This window comes from Stenella coeruleoalba (genome assembly GCF_951394435.1).
Source record: "Stenella coeruleoalba genome assembly, chromosome: 17".
Lineage (NCBI taxonomy): Eukaryota > Metazoa > Chordata > Mammalia > Artiodactyla > Delphinidae > Stenella > Stenella coeruleoalba.
The window spans coordinates 42,280,671-42,302,481 of NC_137163.1; the positions used below are offsets into that span (position 1 = coordinate 42,280,671).

At 31.8% G+C, this 21,811-nt stretch overlaps 1 protein-coding gene across 4 annotated transcripts in view; it reads left to right on the top strand.

Annotated features, from left to right (window-relative positions):
- TRIQK (triple QxxK/R motif containing) overlaps positions 1-20,861 on the top strand; it is a 96,828-nt gene extending 75,967 nt beyond the window's left edge. For all 4 annotated transcript variants that reach the window (XM_079901936.1, XM_079901935.1, XM_079901937.1 and 1 more), the window contains 2 exons: positions 9,140-9,225; positions 14,412-20,861. In XM_079901936.1, the coding sequence (XP_079758062.1) occupies positions 9,140-9,225; positions 14,412-14,525 (200 nt within the window). In that variant the 3' untranslated portion in view covers positions 14,526-20,861. The remainder of the gene's footprint in view (positions 1-9,139; positions 9,226-14,411) is intronic.
- The last annotated feature ends 950 nt before the right edge of the window (positions 20,862-21,811 follow it).

Below are 21,811 nucleotides of genomic sequence, written 5' to 3' on the forward strand. Positions count from 1 at the left end.
GCACCACCAGGGAAGCCCACATATTTTGTTTTTGATGATATACTCAGTTTCTGAAACTTCTCCAGGAATATGCATTCCCTTTGATTTACCATTTTAGTAAGCAAGGGGATTAATATTTCTACTTCACTCTTACTTTCAAAAGTTCTCACATCACATATCAGGGAACAAAGCTGAAGATCCTGCCTATTTCCAAGGTTATCATTTGAACCTATATACTCAGATATTGACAGTTGGTTCTGGACCACTGAGCCTGACATCAGAAATTGAACTTTTTACTTTTATTACCTATTAAGCTCTCTTTCTGACTTGGGAGACTTCAGTGACATTTTGGCCCCCTCCAGAAGTTAGTGTTTTCTGAATCTTTATACTTAATATGTTCCCAGTATTTGGAATTGCTTCCACCAGTTATCCACATGACTTCCTCCCTGACGTCATTCAAGTACCTGGTTAAGTGACATCAAATGATAATGTCAAGTGATGTTACCAAGAAGGCCTTCCCTAACCACTCTATCTGAAACAACACATCTCCCTCCTTTGTTTTCTGCTGCTTGCCAAATGTATTCTTCTATTTAGTGCTTTTCATTACCTAGCAAATTGAACCATTATTTTTGTTTGCTTATTATCCATCTTTTTGCAAGGTTCAAGATAATAGGCATTTGGTCTGTTTTGCCAAACTATTTTATTTTCAGTACCTTGAACACTGTTTCTATATAGTGTAAGTGCTCAATAATTTTTAATGAATGAATGAAAGCACTGCTTAAGAAAATAAGATATAAGAATTCTTATGACCATAAGTGAACATTTTCAGTTATGCTTAGGTACAAGGTTAACTAAGAAAAACTATAATTGGTGATATGTCCTGATGTTATACTATTTACAATACTATTCTCAGAGATTCTAGCAACTCTATCTGCTAACCATAAAAAATAATGTCTCATGCAATTAAGAGCTTGGATACAGGTGAAAATAATAATAATAGTAGTAGTAATAATATATCTATATATAGATATATAAACACATAGGTATAACTTTTCTGTTTCCTTATGGATAACAATATTTTGTTACTTGCTAGCCAAAGTAACCTTATGTCAGAGATTTTACAATGTACTCAATAGCTATGTGTATATACTCATAGAGGTTTGATAATCAGTTGCTAATATTTGTTCAAAGAGCAATTTTATAGTACAGATTTCCTGTGTGAAAATGCAAGCTTTAATGTTTTTTATTTTGAAATGCCCAGTTTTCAGCATTAAGTCCAGATTAATTTTGAAAAAAAAATTACTAAATTCTATTTTAGAATAAATAGCAAAGTTCATACATTCTAAGTGTATTTTTCCCTTATATAAGTTATGGTAAGTCCAGGCATTAACACGAAAGTTAATATGTTTTATTGTTCCAAGTGCATTACTTAGCTGTATCACTAGCATATTTGGGGACGGCCTTTTATATTTCTTCCCAAAATGATCTTGGATTTTACATGCAAAGGGAGAAGCTTTATAATGACATATTGACAGAAACACACACTCTCTATTAAGAATCTAGATTGTATTGAAGGAATTTTAAGTTTCAATGTCGTGATTTCAGAGAAATTTTCTATTTGTATTGGCAATATTAATAATGCAGTCATCTAAATATATATTTATTGTTAAGTCTTATACATAATGGATAATAGAATCTATATTCTTACTAAGCCATAAAAATAGTTTTCCATATCATGGAATTTTTACTAGAATAATAATTTTGCAACTTTATTTTAAACATACAAAAGGTGGCATTTCATTATTATAAATATGTCTCATAAGTTTAAGATATAATATGTCATTATTTTAGAGAAAATCAAACGGAATGTTATGGCTGTTTTGATGAAAGTAATTGAGATTGAGGATTAAGAGTAACATTTGTGGGCTTCCCTGGTGGCGCAGTGGTTGAGAGTCCGCCTGTCGATGCAGGGGACACGGGTTCGTGCCCCGGTCCAGGAAGATGCCACATGCCGTGGAGTGGCTGGGCCCATGAGCCATGGCCACTGAGCCTGTGCGTCTGGAGCCTGTGCTCCACAGCGGGAGAGGCCACAACAGTGAGAGGCCCGCGTACCACAAAAAAAAAAAAACAAAAAGAGTGACATTTGTCATCATTTATCAACCTGAACTTTGTTTTGTTCCTGTACTTTGTTTTGGTTTTACAGTATCAAGAAAATTCTATTAATACAAATAAATAGTTACAATATTAATGTAACTTTTTAATAGTACAGATCTAGCAATTTAAGCATACTCTTCAACTAAACTGAACACAAAACTCTAGAGAAGAGTAGTTAGAAATTTTATTCCAGAACTAAAACACAGGTATTATCTAAGGACAACCTGCAGTTTTTATCATGAATATAAAGTTTCAGTAACCAAAGTATAATAGTCCTTCTAACTATGCATGTGCCTCTCACTTTTTATTGCAAAACAGTTAAGCTATAATAAGAACATGCATCAAATAGGAACACCAGTGTCTTGTCTAGCATTTTTAAGGAAAATGCATCTGTGCTACAATAGTATATTCACTTGTATAATTCTTTGTCTGTGGACATTTAAAGTCCTGAATTATTAAAAGTCAACTGTATAGAAACAACTTTCCTAACCTATGACACATGTCCAAGAAGATCAAATATAAGTACAGCAAAGTCAAAAGAGATAAACAACAACTAGTTAAACTAGCACTGCAAAGCAATGTACTGCTTGTTTCCATTATATTAGAATGTGAAATGTATTGGATTGTGCATGTTAAATTTTTTTTAAATATAGAATATCTTTAAAAATAGGAAATTGGGACTTCCCTGGTGGTGCGGTGGTTGAGAATCCACCTGCCGATGCAGGGGACATGGATTCGTGCCCCGGTCCGGGAAGATCCCACATGCTGTGGAGCGGCTGGGCCCATGAGCCATGGCCACTGAGCCTGCGCGTCCAGAGCCTGTGCTCAGCAACAGGAGAGGCCACAGCAGTGAGAGGCCCGTGTACCACAAAAAAAAAAAAAAAAAGGAAATTGAATAAAATATGATTTGAATTAGACTCTTAAAAGTTAAATGTATATTTTGTAATCTCTTGGGAAACTATTGAAACATTATTCTAAGAGATATATCAAAATACAATAAATGATTTAAACAAAATATTAAAAAATGTTCAAATAACTTAAAAAGGCATGAAAAGTGAAACAGAAACAAATCAAAGGAAACAAAAAGAAAACAAAGATAAAATGGTAGACCTAAATAAAAATACATTAATAGTTTCATTAAATGTATATGTTTAAACATACCAATAAAAGGACAGAGGATTTTCAGGTTGAAATTTTATAAACTGATGTAAATATAGGCTGTAGATAAGAAATTCACTTCAAATATAATGAGATTAAAGGTAAAAGGATGGAAGAGAAGCACTTCTTGAATGGAAAGTAAGGACCTCAAAAGTCTGCTCTTCTATAAAAGCAAGAACAATGACAAAAAATTGTCAAAATCAAATTTTTCAGAAATCTACAAATTTTCAAAAAATTTAAAACAGTGCAAAGAGTGTTTATTTGAGAAAAACAGCTAACTCTGAGTAAGAACATCAAGCTTTGTTTTGTTCAACTTGCCTTAATCCAATCTTCCCCTCCTCAGCTTTGCAACAATAGTAGTCATGAAAAACAGCAGTCTGCAGTCACTGGAGAGGTCAAATGTGTTTGGAGCTACCCCAAATCCCATCCTCTGAGAACTATCACTATTTGACGTGTCTGGGAGCTTACTGAAAATCCCCATTCTCAGAAGTTGTCTTTATTTGACCTGACTTAGAGCTCATTCTGTGTGAAGAGTCCTTTCCTGATGGCATTTGGCAAAAACAATCAGTGGCAAGCATTTAACATCACGACTACCTGAGGCAGCATTACTAGTTGGGGCTAGCATAAGGCTGACCTAAAATTGTTTTTAAAACTGGGCAATGAGATGTTCATAGTGTCTTTTTAAATCCCTGACATAGATTCTTGGGAATCTAGAAAGTCATGAACCTGTGCAGGACTATGCCATGTCCAGTAAAGACCTGGAAAGGCCATAAGCTCTCACTCTTTGCTGACCTTGAGGAAGCTAGCAGGAAGTGAAGGCTAATGCAGAACTATAAAGTCCTGTCAAAGTATGGAACACCTGTTCAACAAACCTGGAAGATATATTGGTAAAAGACAGTTAAGAAAATACCTGTCCAGTTATTAGATGAACATTAAGCTAAGTGACTCCATATAACAAAGAATACAGACTCTACAGAATTAGACCATAAAAGTCACTAAACAAACAAACAGTAACACCAACAAAAGAACAAAGAGCAGCAACAACAAATCCTAGGGGAGATCTGTTTGGCCGAGTTGCCACATTACATTATTTAACTGTTGCTACATAACATTTTGTAGAAAACTGTTCTCTACAAAAATTATGAAACACACAAAAAAATCAGCAAATTATGGTCCATACACAGAAAAAGAATAGAAAGCACCTCTAGACAAGTTCAGACCTTGGACTTACTAGACAAAGACTTTAAATCAGCCATTTAAAATATGTTCAAAATATAAAGAAAACCATGTCTAAAGAATTAAAGTATGAGAATGATGTACCAACAAATAGAAAATATTATTATATAAATGTAAATTATGTATATAAAAAATAGAAATTCTGGACTTGAAAAAAATATAATAACCAATATAAAAATTTCACTAGAGGGGCTTCGCAGTAGATTTGAACTTATAGGAGAAACAGGGAACATGAAGAGAGGTTAATTGAGATTATCCAGTCTGAGGAACATGAATAAAAAATAATGAATGAGATATGACAAAAAATGAACAGAGCCATAGATACCTATAGGACTCTATCTAGCATACCAGCCTATGCATAATAATAGTTCCAGAATGAGAAGAGGAAGAGAGAGCATCAAAAAGAATATTCAAAAGACAAAAACCTTCTTGAAATGTGATGAAAAACTTTAATTTGTATATCCAAGAACCTCACAAAATTTTGAGAAGGATAAACTCAGAGATCCACACCTGGCCACATCATAGTCAAACTGCTGAAAGTCAAACATAAAGAGTAAATCTTGAAAGCAGAAAGTAAAAAGTAATTCATTATATATGATGTGATGAAAGCAAAAGAGCGTCAACCAAAAATTCTACATCTAGCACAACTGTCCTTCAAAAAAGTGAGAAATCAAGATGTTCTTGGATAAACAAAACCAGAAAATTTGTCAGTAGTACACCTGCCCTATAAGAAACACTAAAAGAAGTCCTCCAGGCTAAAATGAAAGTGCATAAGGCAGTTACTAGAATCCACAAACAGAAAAAATAAGTTAACACCAGTAAAAGTAACTGCATAGGTAAATATATCTACAAGTGTTTTTGTGTATAACTTTCTTCTTCTCCTTGCTGACTTATGAAATGATGATAAAGCAGTACTTAGATGGAGATTTATACTTGTTAATGACTATATTAATAAAGAAGAAAGGTTTCAAATCAATAACTTAAATTTCTATCTAAAAAATTAGAAAAAAATGTGCAAACTAAACTCAAAGCTATCTGAGGGAAGGAAATAAGAAAGATTAGAGTGAAAATAAACAAAATACAAAACAGAAAAATGGTAGAAAAAAATCGACAAAACCCAAAATTTGTTATTTAGAAAGATCAATGAAATTGAAAAAACCTGTAGTTAAGACTAAGGAAAAAAAAAGAACAAATTACTAATACCAGTAACAAAACAGTGTAACTACTATCAACCTTACACATATAACATGGATTATAAGAGAATACTATGAACAATTAATTGTATACTAAAAAATTAGATAACCTAGATACAATAATACCAAGTGCTAGTGATGATGCAAAGCTATCAGAACTCTTATTCATTGCTGGTGAGAATGCAAACACTCTGAAAAATGGTTTGACAATTTCTTACAAAGTTAAATATATACTTACCATAAGACTCAGCAGTCTTACCCTAGATAAATGAAAACTTATGTTCACATAAAAACCTGCATACCTGTGTTTATAGTAGCTCTTGTCATACTTGCCAAACACTGGACATAACCCAAATGTACTTCAATGAGTGAATGGATAAACAAGTTCTGGTACCTTCCTATAATGGAATACTAACCAGCAATAGAGAAGAATAAAATGCTGATACATACAACTTGGGTGAAATTTAAAGGCCTTAAGCTGAATAAAAGAAGCCCTTGTCACATTTTTGCTGCATTATTGAAAAGACAAAGCTATAGAAATGGACAATATATCAGTGGTTGCCAGGAATTATGGTAGGAAGGAGGGTGAGTTTAGAAAGTTAGTGCCAGGGAGTTTTTTGAAATAATATAACTTTTCTATATCCTGATTATAGTAGTAATTACATGATCTATACATAAGCATTAAAATTCATAGAACTGTATACCAAAAGGAAAAAAAATGTTATATTCACTGTATGATAAGTAAAAAATAAAATATAATGAAATAATATAATAGGATCATATTGGAGGGAGGAAGCATAAATCAGTCCATCAGAAAGTGTGGAGATGGGGGAGAAAGCTTTTGTTACTTAAACTATGTCATAGGAAATTAAAATACAGAACTGTGATGAATGGTGTAATTGAGAAGAGAGAAACGAGATGATTGAGGTCCCATATTGGCTTTGTAGGCTCGAATTTCTCTCGTATAAAATGTAATGAGCAATTGCTAAATTGCCACTTTTGTTATCGTATTATTGATATAACCAAAATCAGATCCAATTGTATTTAAAAAGCTGTCTGCATATGAAATCTAGATTACATAAATGTGTTTTTTCCTGGGTGTAAGTACTCAGAAGGCAGGAGCTTCTTATTTTATATTTTTTTTTACAATCATGTGCGCATAGGTATTTTTCATGAAGCCATAAAAAATTAAAATGTTAAATATCTTTTTGGGTATAATGGAGAGATCTGGTTTTAGTTATAAAGAACTTAACAAATGCCCCTGTAAACGTTTTCACTTAGTAGACTGAAACCACGTTTTGCAATATATACTTTTGGATATCACAGTCAGCAAGGAGAATGCTACATTAATGACAGATGCACTTTTTGGAGAAGTATGAGGTGTGTAATAATTTTTAAAACTGTCTTTTTATTATAAATACTGCTTCAAATGTTCATATCAACTTTAATATAAATTTAGAAGTATTATTCTTTAAGAGATTATAGGACTTGAATTGAAATAGAACACATTATTTAACCAATGGGAAGTGAAGTAGAATGATAAAATCTCACTTTAACATTGACTCTTTTAAGCATATTTGAATCTGCTTTATGACAGACACATCATCCAGAATATTGCATATGTCTACAAAAAGCAGATTGGTTAAGATAATCTCTTTTTTTGTTTATTTTGTCCCTGTTGCACCCAGAGTTTATTATAGGGCATATATAACATAAGAAATGACTTTTTGGCTTCAAATCTATAATATTGAAGTTTCTTTTTAGGTTCTCATTAGAAACTTGCTTTGTAACCCTGAGTGGAGACATTTGATGTGTCACCAGTTTCATTGCTCTGAACTGTTTATATCTCAGCAGGAATAATGACATGAATAGTTTGACTGTTGACATGTGAAATCAGAGTGAACACTTGTCAAGATTTTTTCAGCAAAATTAAATGTTGCTAATTTAAAATGGGTCAGAGTAATATTTTTCTGTATTTGTTCATTCCATAATTTAAATTTAGATCATTTGATATACATTTTTACAATTGGCACATTTCTGGATCATTAAACCCCATCATCAAATAATATTTATTAAGGTGCTGCATGCTCATAGATCCAGAATGACTGCTATACCATTGCAGTTAAGGAAATAGCATACACACTTCTTAAAAAAAAAAAGCTCTTCAGCCAAATAAATACTTTTATGTGTCTAATGAACACAGATATAGCATTTCTTCATCCTCCCATTCATTTGTCTCACTTCCCCCTGGCATTTCTAACTCTAAAAATCTATATAGAATTTTAAAGGTACTTTTGAATCATTAGCAAACACATTAAAAAATATATTGCACATTAAATTTTGATGGTATACTTTAGATAAACTGCTTTCAGATTTACTTCAGTGTGAGGAAGATGTGGAAATTAAAGTTAGCAGTTGTATTATTTTGATAGACTACAGGGGTAAGTTTTGGAAAGTAATTGATCTTTGAAAGGAAAGGGAATAAAATGGAAACAACAAGGCCAAATAGAAGAATATAAAATAGTTGAAGAGATTATATGGTCAAATGTTAACTCCCACTCAGAATGACATATGATTATATTTGAGACTAATTGGACCCAATTCTTAGCTAACAGGTTGGTTAACAAAAAGAGTATATCATTCTAGTCAATGCTTTTGTTGTTGTTATTGTTAAATCTGTTTTCCTCACAGGGTGTGTAATAGCTCTTTTGTTACCCATTAGTGGGGTCACCAGGTGGTATACACACACAAAAAAAAGCAAATTTGGTGACACTAACTCAGTTTTGTTCATTTTTGGTTGTTAAATGTGGTAAAGAACATTGAAACTAATGTCTAAATATAGCTATCCTTCATCATTTATCTAGCCATATTTATTCTGTCCTCCACAGAGAGCAAACAAAAGTTAAATACTTTTTTCTAAAGAATTCAGCAACTGAAAGTTATTTACAGATCAGTCTTTAGTTTCTTACTTTGAAGATACTTCTCAGATTGATTATTGAATACTTAATATATCGATAATAAAATAAATTTCTAATGAACTGTTATTCTTCAATTATGAAGACAGAGTTAATCTTATCTGTTTAAAGGGATCTTATGTAATTTCATTTATTTCCACATTTGTCTCCAAATGCTTCTAAAGGTTTACTCTCTTTGCTTTAAACATCTTATTCTCTAAAAGAATTTTTTATCTTTGTTGATATTCACCTCACACCAAATGAAAGATGTCTGTCAAATCTTCTTCCTGAAAAAGTAAGAGAGAAGGAAAAATTGACCTTAGGGTGACCAGTTTATGGTTTCCATAACTGGGAATTACTTTGCAACTTTGTCTCCCAGTTTTACTCTATTTAAAGGTTCTTTGACATTTCAGATGGCCGTTAAACTTAAATTATAGCTCATTGTCTGAAATTATCTCTTTCTAGGTAAACAGGATTATAAAAAAACCAAACCTATTTTGCGAGCAACCAAATTAAAAGCAGAAGCAAAGAAAACAGCAATAGGCATAAAGGTACCTGTATTTGATAACTTTAAAATGTGATATATTGCATGCCATCTCATTTTCTAAAACTGGATTGCATAAATGTTGAATTCTAAATGTTTTATGACATTTCAAAATCTAAGTCAAATGCCAGGATTAAAGGCTTTTAAAGAGAATTTACTTAATGAGAAACATCCTTCCCATTCTAAGATTTTATTAGGTCTTAGAATAAGACCTAATGTCACTTAAGAGAGACAGTTACACTTAAAGTTGCAATTTACTTTTTCTCTAGCTACTGTATTTATTGTTCAAACACTTCAGCGATATATGTGGCCTGGATCAAAAACTTTTCTCACTTGCAATAAGTTTCATTTTATGGTTGTTTAACTTTTAATTATAATTGTATATACTTAGATCATTAATATATGTAATTTTACACGTGTATTATTTTTGTTGTCAGTACTCCCTATGATGAAATTCTAATGATGTTTCCAAACTTGTTCTTTTAGAAAACCAGTGTTTTAACTGCTTAAGAGGGATAAAAGCAACTGAGAATGATGTTAGCAGATGCTAATCCAATGTGCTAGCACAATGAAGTTCAACAAAATTACATTTACATTATTACCCATGTCAACTCTGCCAAGTGTTTAGAGTAAAATTAAACTATAAATAGAAAAATTAATTTGACAGCTCTACTGTCAAATGTGCAAAAGTAAAGTGACTAGTACCTATATTTTATTTAAATATTAAAATGTTAAAAGGAGATTTTGGGTTTTATCTGGCAGATGAAAAATCAATTTTTCTAAGTTATAGCTTATAGCAAATGCCAAGGTATTACTACCAAGCTGTAACAGCTGTTGAACTGCCAGATGATATATTTGGTTGTCTTCCAGAATTTGCTATTATGATCACGAAACACTGCCTTCTTTTTACTCCTGATACTGATTTTGATCAAGCATTGCTGTGTGCTGCGGTATGTTTTCACAGCACAATCTCCTCAGTTAGTGCTGTGTGTCAGTTTTTAACGGAAGAAAAAGAAAAAAAAAAAAAAATGAATTGCCTTTTTGTTTGAAAGAGAGATGATTAATCTTTTGAAGTTTTCTTCTAATTTCATGTGAAATTTCATTCATCTTTAAAATTATTTCCATGACACAAACTTTCTAAAACCAGTGGTTAGTTTCTTATTTTGCAGTTAGTTACCTGATGATTGTCTCTTGTAATGAGAGCACTGTCTGTCATTTTCCAGGAAAGCAATATGTCACTTATTTTTATCTTTCACAATACAGGGCTTTGTTTTTGTCTTGTTAGAAGAATATTGGGGTAGCACAATCCACTTGTGGCACAGTATAATGAGCAGCTGCAAATTAGAATTTGAAAAATAGTGCAGCCATGCATTTATTGATGTATACCACTTTCCTGTATATATCCTCTATTTCATTTGCTCTTATCATTTTGCTATGGTTTTAACTTGAGGAAATAACCATATTCCTAGTATAAGTCTACCTTATAGTGCAATCTAATGTCTTTTTAAAAACAATATAGAATTTGTTTATCTTTTATGAGAAAAAAAATTGTTCTTAGGTTTCATTGATGATTTAAAGTATGTACAGAAAAGTTTCTGACATCAAAAACAGCTCCTTTTTAATAAACTAGCATATCATTTTGATTTGTAAACCTGTGAAAAACAAAAACCTTATCTTTAAACACTGTTTACTTTGCTTGAAAATTTATGTAATGAACCCATTAAAATAATAGGAAACTTTTTAGAATCAGAACCATGGAGGTGTTTTACATTTCAAATCTGGCATACTAATTAGTTTGCCCTGTCAAACTTTGATTGCCTTGTCATTTTAGCATAGTATTTTAAATAAGGAAATTTCTTTCAGCAATTGCCATTTAATGCTATTTAATTTCCCCAGTGAGTGATTTTATCCATGTTGATAATGTCAGAGAAGCAACTAAGGATTAATGAACATCAAACATGTTTGACTCTTATCTAGTTAATACAGGATGGCCATAATGTTATAATATTTTATCACTTTACTACTTATTTTTTAGAATGAATCATTGCTATGCTTTTAAAATAATTTAAATCTACAGAAAATATGAACAGCTGCAAGGAATAGGAAAATAACAGTAATGATAAAACTGAACACGAAAGAGGCCTAGAATCACATGACTCCTCTTACTGTTACAATGATCTAGCTGAGTCTAAACTGGCACATTTGTAAAATGGATTTTATGCCATTTACCTCACAGTATAGTCAGAAGAGTTAAATAATACACTTAACATAAATATTTCTTTGAATTAGCTATTACTGGTTTGCATAAATAAGACTGTCCTTGGATGTTTGTCATTGGCCTAAAGATCCCCTACTCAACTAAGTCTGCTTTGTGTTACTATACTACATATTACAAAATGTTTTCAGTTTTGCTGTGAAGATAGTATTATGGATATTATTGCTGTAAAGTTTTCAAAACATTACATAATTTTAATATACCTTGTACATAAATTATATAAATCTGACTCAATCCTTCATTTATTTAGAAATTGCTATGAGCATTACAATGTTGTAGAACCTGTGGAAAAAAAGATGAATAAGACACAATTATCTTGGAGGAATTTCTACAAGAAATCACATGATTGAGAAATCATGGATTAGAGATATAAAAATTACACAATAGGGTACTTACCCTCAGGGGCTTCTAGTGCTTTTTTATAAATGTATGTTTAGTGATAGAAAATTTCAGGGAACAGTAATGATTCAGAATAAGATATGAATATCACTTCTTCAAAATGTGGAATTATTTCTATTGAGAAGCTATTTTTAGTTTGTGTCTTTTACCAATATAAACAAAATGTCATAATTTATGACCCAGTAATGAGTACCACCTAAAAATTATTTGCACAACTAATATTTGCTATTTGGTTGCTGTTCAATTTGAAGATTATTTTTCAAGAGTTGCAACATCAGGGAAAATTTTTTTAGAATGCAAATAACCTGTGTTTCCTAGTATTTAGAAGGAAAAAGATAATCTATATTTGTTTATTAAGTAGTTTATTTGAAACAAGTAATTATAATAAAAAATAAGGATCAGAAATTTGATTTATCTGTTACATAAATAAAATATTCAAATGGCAACCAGATCCTGCTAACAACCCCTTGGGTTGAGCCAGCTGGAAGCATTATTTTTGTTCTCTTTGTTATTCCTGATCTAAAACTAAAAATAGCCAAGGGTGGGGAGAGTCATAAATGCCTGTAGGTCTCTAAGTTATGGTTAGTGTGACCAGAATTCTGAAAGCAGTATTTTCAAATTTTACCATAGTTTTAACCCTCCAAGTATGCAGTCCCCACAATACTTATCTCCTTAGCAGAATAGGGACATTCTGAAACAAATGATTTGCTGTACCTCCTCGTCCAATACTTCGGAAGCCTCACCCCCTACACCATAGTATGTTGAATAGACCTAATTGAATTAATGGATCTTCTGAAGTTGTATTCTATGAATGTTCTCTGCTTCCTACCCTTAAACCCCTTTTTCATGCCTCTGGATATTCTGAAAATGTACAATGAAGATGATACAGAGCTGTTTGAAAGGATAAGAAGGAGTTGAAAAACAGCAATTAGAGGTGATTATCAATGAGATGAGAATCACAGACTCTAATCAAGAGTAAAAACTTTAGTCTTGTGTTAAGCTTATGGGAACGGTGACTGCTGTTGAACAGTTTTTTGTCCACTGTACAGAACAGATGGAGTTTGCAGTTGTGTGTCACTTGTTTATTACATCCTCTTAAAATTAGTAGCTGTGTAACCAGATGGGTCTGGGAGCACAGCTGTGGATACAAGAAAATAAATGAAACCTGTCTGATGCTGCCATGCCCTTTTGAGATGCCAAAGTATTCCAACTGCAGCAGAGAAAATTCACTTTAATTTGACATTATATTGATAGAGTAGATTGAGAAATCAAATCTTACAAAAATAGTTGACACTAAGTCTTTCAACCCCATGTATTTTATTAATATTTATTTTTATAGTTTGCAAATCTAAAAAAATCTAATTATAAAGCTAAAAATCTGTATAAAATGTCCATTTGTAATTTCAATATCCAGGTAAAAATTACATGTTGATTATAAACCAAATTTATTTTAATGCTTTTAAAGTTTATTAGGTGGCATATGTTGAATTATTAATTTTGCATTCTTTTGAAATGTAAACTACATTTGTGTAAGTGCAAATAAATTGCTTCTCCATAAAATAATGTCAGGAAGGGGTGTGATATGCAAGTGAGAATTACAAGGGAATATTTAAGCCCCTTAGGATACTGTACTAGCACTATTTATTCTTCTTTCTGTTTAGCCAAATGATATGTTAATATTGAGACAATTCCTTCATGGTATGTGTGTGTGTGTGTGTGTGTGTGTGTGTGTGTGTGTGTGTGTATATAAGTTTATAGACTTTTTGAAAAATAATATGATTTTTGCCATTGTATATATGTTAATTTTTTGGCTATTATTTCAGCATAATTGATTAATATAATCCATATCAAATCACCAAATGAAGTATCCAGGACCATCCTTCATAGTTGTGTTAATTATATCATATCATGCTTTATGAGCCAAGAGTACTTAGTTTTGTTCTGCCACATTGTAAACTATAGAATTTAGAATTTAAAAATGAGTTTTAAAAAATAATATTTAATAAGGATGTTTACAGAGACATAATGTAGAAACTGGTTATAATAGTTTCTTCCTATTAGAAAAGGAATGATAATTTAAAAAAGAATCTGTGTCCAAATGCTATAGCTAATAATAAACGTATTGAAGCAAGAAATAATGTTATTTCTTTCTCAAATGTTATTTCTTTCTCAGATAGAGAAAGATAAACTGTGTAGGCACAAACTACATTGCTTACATCCAACAGTTTGATATCCAAACTATGAAAATATATTAAAATTATAAATGTTAATTTTACTATTAGAAAAACACAAATTTAAATAAAAATAATAATACACATCTATTATTATACCCACTGATGTACCTGCCATTATATTAGGTATTGTCAAGCACAAAAGTTTCTTTGCTTAATGACAGAAAGTGTTAAACAAAAAGAATGTGATTATTAATTCTAGACTGTGTTTTTTTATCTCATGAAACTGATAAAGTTAACCAACCTCATTTCATGAATTTCAAATCTACTTTTTTTTTCCTTCCTCAGGAAGTTGGCCTTCTACTCGCAGCTATATTGGCCCTCCTACTGGCTTTCTATGCTTTCTTTTATCTCAGACTGTCCACAGATGTTGACCCTGATCTGGAACCAGATGAAGATTAGTTGAGCAGCAATCAATGCATGAAAAGGATATAATTTTATAAAAGCACCTCTAGGGACCAATACTTTCTGAAGTACTGAGACAGCAAGGTCTTGAATTTTTTCTGCTGGTATTTTCAGTTTGCAGAAATATCTTTTAAAATGTTGCATAGGATATCAAGAAAAGAACCTTACCTAGTAATGTAGTATGTGTGCTACCAGATACTTTTATAAATCTTTCTACTTTGACAGGCAACCTATTCATGGTGCATTTAGATAAAGTGAAAAACAGATCCTAAATTCTTCAGATGTCTTAGGCAATTTATGTGTATAACTCCATCACTTACAGATTACTAAATCTATTTTTGTTCCATATACATTCTAAGTAAAAGTATATATCCTCATTTACAGAAACATTCTCTAGTCACATTCAGAGCCTAAGAAGGAATGAAAACTCATGGGAAATTTTTCATTTTACAGAGAAGCCCTGCTTTCTTTCCAGACGTAGTTTATATCATTAGAGAGACAATCTGCACATACATCTACAGTAATCTTTTTCCTTCTTTGCCAACTGTTCAGTGCACATGTGCTCCATCAGAAATGGCACCTGGATGACAGAAGCTCAAAGAGTCACATATGTCTCTAAAATAGAGTTGCTTTCCTCTTGGGCTGTCTGAACTGGTGTAAATAGAAAGTTCAGTTGATCTTGATTTTAATTAACTTATTACTCTATTAATATAAACTTGGAATTCTATTTTAATTATGTTGTCCTGGCTGCTTGCAGTATCAGTTTGCCCCTCTTGTTAAGGAGATATGTAGCAACCTGTTGTCTAATTGTGCAGTGTTTTTCACACAACGGTAATAGCAGAAGTCCTACCTACTCAGAGTCATTTTCTTGGGTTGTCTCTTATATCTGAACAATACAAACTTGTTTTACAAAATTGTATTTTGTCTCTTGGGAATTAAGTCAATTAGAACCCTTTCATGAAAAGTAATAGAAGAAAATATATGTCTTATATTACTCACATATGGAGTTTTTTGTTTATATGATTTTTCAAGGTATTTTACATTTGTTGGAGTATAATGACTAATGTAGTCAGTATTTTTTACTGGTAATGGAATTTTAAAATAATTTTATAACACATGAGTACATAAAGATTAGAAAATGGAAAAATATGTGTCCACAGCAGAGTTGTTAGTTACTACCTTACATAAATATGTATAGAAAATGAATAGCTTGCAACATGTGCATAAGGTGTTTCATAGTAAATACATTGTATTTATAAAGAGTAAATAAAATGTTAAGATTGTTTCCATACTCTCCAAGAGAAGAAAGTATTGATAAATATCCTAGATAGTCTTTGAGACTTTTGCAGATAGTTGAATGTGGTTGTGTAGCATTATGTTCTGTAGAATTTTTTCAAGTAGCATAACTTATTTCATCAGTGTGAAAACAGCCAAAAGTTCCAGTGTCCTCACAGATCATTTATGCCAAACATCTGAGGGCAAAATTTAGCCAGTGCTGTTTCCTGGATTCTTCCCATTGAAATCACAAACTTAAGAGACAGACCAAGAGTTCCTATACATTCACCACAGTGGACAAATCCAAGTGGCATTTTTAGGAAAGGTTGCAGCATTTAATGCCATGTGGTATGTCTGTTTGTGAAGTGGGTGGCAAGAGAATATCCAAGCTGGCATTTTGGATATGATGGGTCTTTTACTTTCCTGAGTGACATGCCACATGTCAAGAAATACTGCTTTCCCCCACTCCTATCACATTTATGTGAACAATCTTCATTTAGTTATTTCCCCTCCCATCTGGTGTTAAATACAGTCATATAAAATAAAGATTATTTCTAATTTCAGTGGTAATTTAAATGCAAGGATATGTAATAATTGTCTATTAAATACCTATCCAAGTGAGATATTACAGAATTTACAGTATTTAAAATAGATGATTGTACTCTTGGAAATGTTTGAAAATTCATTACCCTGAAAAAAAGGAGAAAAACAACTTTACTATCCTGTTCTACTCTTGAGGTATTCTTTGGAGGAAAAATGTTGTTTCTGATAGTAATGAATATTAGCCTAGACACAGCATAACTAACTTAACTGATTAACTTATGGTAAGTCCCAAAGGCTAAACTCTGATTTTAATAAATAGCAGGTAAAGTGAGACAATGTATATTTACAAAATAATGTTTTCGTGAAATGCACATTTTTCAAACTCACATTAGCTGGGAAGCAGCCAATCCTCTGTAGAGAAATCCCAAGTTGAAGTCTGGTTTGAATCTTTGAAGACAGAGAGGTGATATCCGGTCTGCAGTTTCAGGGGACTACACTTCTAAATAGTGAGTGGTATTTGGCATAAATCTGAGACTGGCACCATACAAATTTTAGGCATGGGTTTTTCCCCTCCAATAATTCACTGCTCAGAGTAATTCAGAAGGCAAAAAAAAAAAAAAAAAATTAATGACTTTTCAGAATGTTAGAATCTATCTGTTAACATACTCTTTCTGCAGAAGAAATTTCAACTAACGCAGCTGGACTTAACGTACAGCCTATAGAACACTTTGAATGAAGCTTGAATGGTTGCTGGTTCTTATATTGCATGAAAAATACAGAATATGTAAATTCATTTGAGAGGCGATGTTGTAAAAATATAACCTCATCTATAATTTCTTCTAAAACAAATGTGCTAAAATCCTATTTTACTACCAGAATGAGGTTTTGTTGTTGTTTTAAGGTGGCAAAATACTTGAAGATTTTCCAATCTTTTTCAATTTTTTGTAAATGTAGGTGAAGTACTCCCACTCCAACCAAGGATTACAAAATCCTGAGAATATGTTCTTATTCATTTCTGTAATTGCAGTAGTGTAGTGGTCTGCACATTTTTAATAAATGCATGTTAGAATTTAAGTTAATCTCTTTCAGTCCTCTCAGAGCCTGGCACAGTTCTTGCATGTAACAGATGATCAAAAATTATTTGCATTTAATAAATAAAACTTAAAAATCACAATATTGATCAACTCAGCATTTAACATTTATGGTCTTTGGTTGTATTGGGACACATATATGTTTAATCCTGGTTCTCTTTAAGATCAAGACAACTAGCATTAAATTTGCTACACAACAGAAACGTTGCTCTTTTCTAGGAAATCAAATATGCTATTTTCATCTTAGTATTGTTAAAAATCATACTCATTGTTTTAAATTTAACTTAGTCTAAATCTTCACTCCCATTGTAAAAAAAACTAAATTTTCATTATAATGCTATATTTATGTGAAAACTAAAGTGTTATATTTTCCAGAATCTAAATTATATAGTCATTGATAATTCAGTAGATCAAGTTATGCTTTAGATAAGCTTCAGAAATAAACTTCTAGATATTAAACTTAAATTTTAATGTATTTCATCCATAACATAAGGTTATTGTGTCAGAGACTATCTAAGATAAACTTTTATTTTTTTCTTACCAACAATTAGGTGAAGACACTTACCTGAGGCTTCTCTGGGGAGATTCTCACCACTTTTCCCTTAGCAGCACTGCCTTCTTTTATTAGAATTGCTCCAATGCAGCCTGGATAGAATGTTTGCTAGATTTTGTTCCACTGACACCATATCTAAAATCAGTGTAACCTACAGTAAAAATTGTAGCAGATGAATTCAGTGCCTACAGAAACACTTTACTATTTTGTATAGGTTTTAGCTATACAGGTAAGTATAGAGGGAACTGGGAGAGTCACTTCAAGAACTATATCAGTGTGGAAATATCTATAGTGGGTCAGTAAATGTATCTAAAACAATTGAACTGCTGTCGTATTCAGCATTGTGCCTCTTTGTTAGACAATTTTTTTTTTTATCCCTAGCAACAGACATGAGATCCTTATTTCAAGAAAAATAAGATACTTTACATGCCAGAAGATTTTTTGATGACAGTACCCCCTCCTATTCTTCATTTTTTAAAACAACAACCAAAATGGTGGGGAGGCAGCCAAAATTTGAGGTACCAATGCCTCTCGAACAGATGTCGCACCATTATTTTTTAGCTCGTTTAGATGAATAAACATGTTAAACTGTGAAGTATTACATTTTAGATTTTTTCATTAAAAAAAGAGACAATCTGTTTACTGTCCTAATTGAGACAACAATCCTTGTGGTTGCCAGTTTTGGCAGTCATAACAATGAACTATAAATATTTGGACCAACCAAGTAAATGATGGCTATAAAGGCTATAGCATGTGTAAAGTTCTGTTTTCACGGGCACCCATCTTAGTATGGCATTTTTTTCTGACTTCTTCAAATACAATTGTTTGTGTAAATCTGAAGTTTCATGGTGAGCCTAAAAGAAATTGATTTCAATATCTAATTTTGTTCTAGTTTATCATCCTTTTCAGTGTTCAACTATCCATCTGCTTGTAACAAATTGCTTCTGCAGTTGCTCTATTGAATGTGACAAGGCAGGTCTTATTGGATTGCCTTCTCTGTACATCCTAGGATAATACAAAATTCAGAGGGTTTTTTTTTGTTGTTGTTCTCATATATATGAAGTGAGGTTAAAAACATTTTTAAAAGTCTCTTTAATTGCAGTTTTTTAAAAGAAGATTTTATAGATAAACATGGCCAAATATAAGTCTTGCTATAATGACCATGAGATGGAGGTCATAGTCTTAGCCCTTATCAGTATGCTTTACATAAAACAAGGGTGTGGGAGAAGTTGGTGGACCAAAGAGAAATAATCCAGACATTAAAAACCCATTTATGACACTAGTTCCTAAACATTTGTGATGCAGATAGTGAGTGCCCTTCTAGGCATCTTATTTGAGTTCTCTTGCTCACTTTTCCTACTCTTCACCCATGTACCTCAATTCTAAATTCTCAGCAATCTCGAACATTCCTTCTCTGTTTGTGTGAACCTCACTTGTACTTTGTAATACTTAACTTTGTGCTTACTATATTAACTGCCTCTATCTACTGTTTTACTTAGAATCATCATTGATCCTTACCTATATTTTCTACTGTCTCTTACTTCTTACCTGCTTTCTTTTTAATCTGTCACTAACCACAGGCATTACACAAAACTAGAGAATAGTACAATGAACCTCAGTCTACCCATCACCTAGTTTCAACAATTACCAATATTTTGCCACTGCTTTATATACTCCATGCATTTTCTGTAACCTGAGGTATTTTATAGCAAAATTCAAATATGCTGACATTTTACCTGTAAATATCTCAGTATGCATCCCTGAAGGAACTTTCATATTTGTTTGTTTGTTATTTGTTAGGTATTATTTTTTGAGTTACTAAGAAGCTACTATTACAGCTAATATAATTAATTTTTTCTTGTTATCACTTAATACCAAGTCAATATTCAGATGTCCTTAACTGCCTCCAACATACCTATTTAAGATAAGTTTTGAATCAAGATCTATACTGCATTTGGTTGTATGTCTCTTAAATTTCTTTTAAAGTTGACCCTTGAACAATGTGGGAATTAATCTCCTTATAACTCAGTCAGCCCTCCATATCCCTCATTGCTCCACATCCACAGATGCAACCAACCATGATCATGTAGTAGTACTGTAGTATTTACTATCGAAAGATATCCACGTATGAGTGGACCCATGCAGTTCAAACCCATGTTGTTCAGGAGTCAACTGTATTCTGCAACAAACCTTTTTCTATCATGCCATTGATTGTTGAAGAAACCAAGTTATTTGTCCTTTTGGATGTTCAACATTCTAGATTTGGCTTTTTCATTTTGTTATTCATTTTATTCCTCTATTTTTCCTATTTTCTGTAAACTAGGAGTTAACTTTTAAGTTAGATTAGATCCAGACAGTTTTGTTGTTGTCATTTGTTTGTTTTTAAGGCAAGAGTATTTCATAGTGAGACACATGATATCTGGTTGTCTCACTTACGGTGGTGCTGAAATTTAATAGTGCATTCATGCGCTAGTAACCTGATTCCCTCCAAAATAAGGTTTTACATCAACATTTTACCTAAAGCTTTTAGCATCCATCCATAATTGTTTCCTCGGTTCATTATCTCATTAGGCATTTCAAACTGGTGATTTTCCGTCATTCCTTTACCATATATTAAGTGAAATTATTAAAAACAATTTTATCAACTATTTGGTTAGCTTACACAGCTTATAACAAGAAGGAAGCATAAATACTTGAAATCCAAATTTCAGAGTAATGGCTTAGCACTCTCTAACTGTGGCCAATAAAGATGTGTCATTGTTGTTCCTGTTGTTTCTTTTATTATCATTATAAAGGCATAGATTTTACCTATGTGGTGTGGCTCAATCCTTTGTAATCTTTGTTCTTTTCTGTACTGAAAGGAGAATTCCATTATCATGCTTTACGTTATTAAAATCATGAAAGTTTTATGTTTTTACACTATTTTAAGTTATTCTGAAAGTGACAGCCAGTCCAATCAGATTTTAAAAACAACAGGAATAAGTAGTAAATATGGGAAAAAGTATAATATTTTCATATTATATGATCGACTAGAAAACTAAGAAAATACTAAGTTTTATATAACATGCTCTTTTAGAAAAATATCTGTGAAAATCACTATCTACCTAATAATTAGCTAAATATCATAACATGAAAATATTTTTACAATTGCAATCAAAACTACAGAATTATCTAGAAAAAAATCAGCAAGAAATATGAAGAGTCTTCATTGGAAAAAGAACTTTACAGGGGAACGTAATAAAACTTTAATAAAAAGGGACCAACTATTTCCCTGAATGAGATCATTCAGTATTGTACAAATATAAATTTTCTTCTGATCTGGAAATAGAAAAGAGAACCTTTATCAGATATTAAAGTGTATTATAAAGTTATAATACATAAAATAATATCATTGTCAAGGAAAAGTAGACAAACAAATAGAAAAAGTACAATGTCCAGAAATATATTCAAATGTAGACATTCATTTAATGTATCCTGTAAGTCATGAAGATGGAAAGATAGGTTATTTATTAAATGTATTAAAACAACTGAGTGTCCATTTTGAAATTAAAAGATGCCTACCATGACGTAAAACAAGATTAATTTCTGATGGAGTTTGATTTCTGTATGAAAATAAATGAAACCATAAAAAGTATTAGAAGAAATTGTAGACATTTTAAGAAAATTATAGTAGGGAAATTATTTCTAGGCATTGATTCATGAGTCAGAAACCATAAAGGAAATACTGTTGGTTTATAACACATTAAATTAAAATCTAACACATAACCCGGTACCCAGTGTTAATTAAAGATGTGAGAAAACAGTCTCTTTCATATACTGCT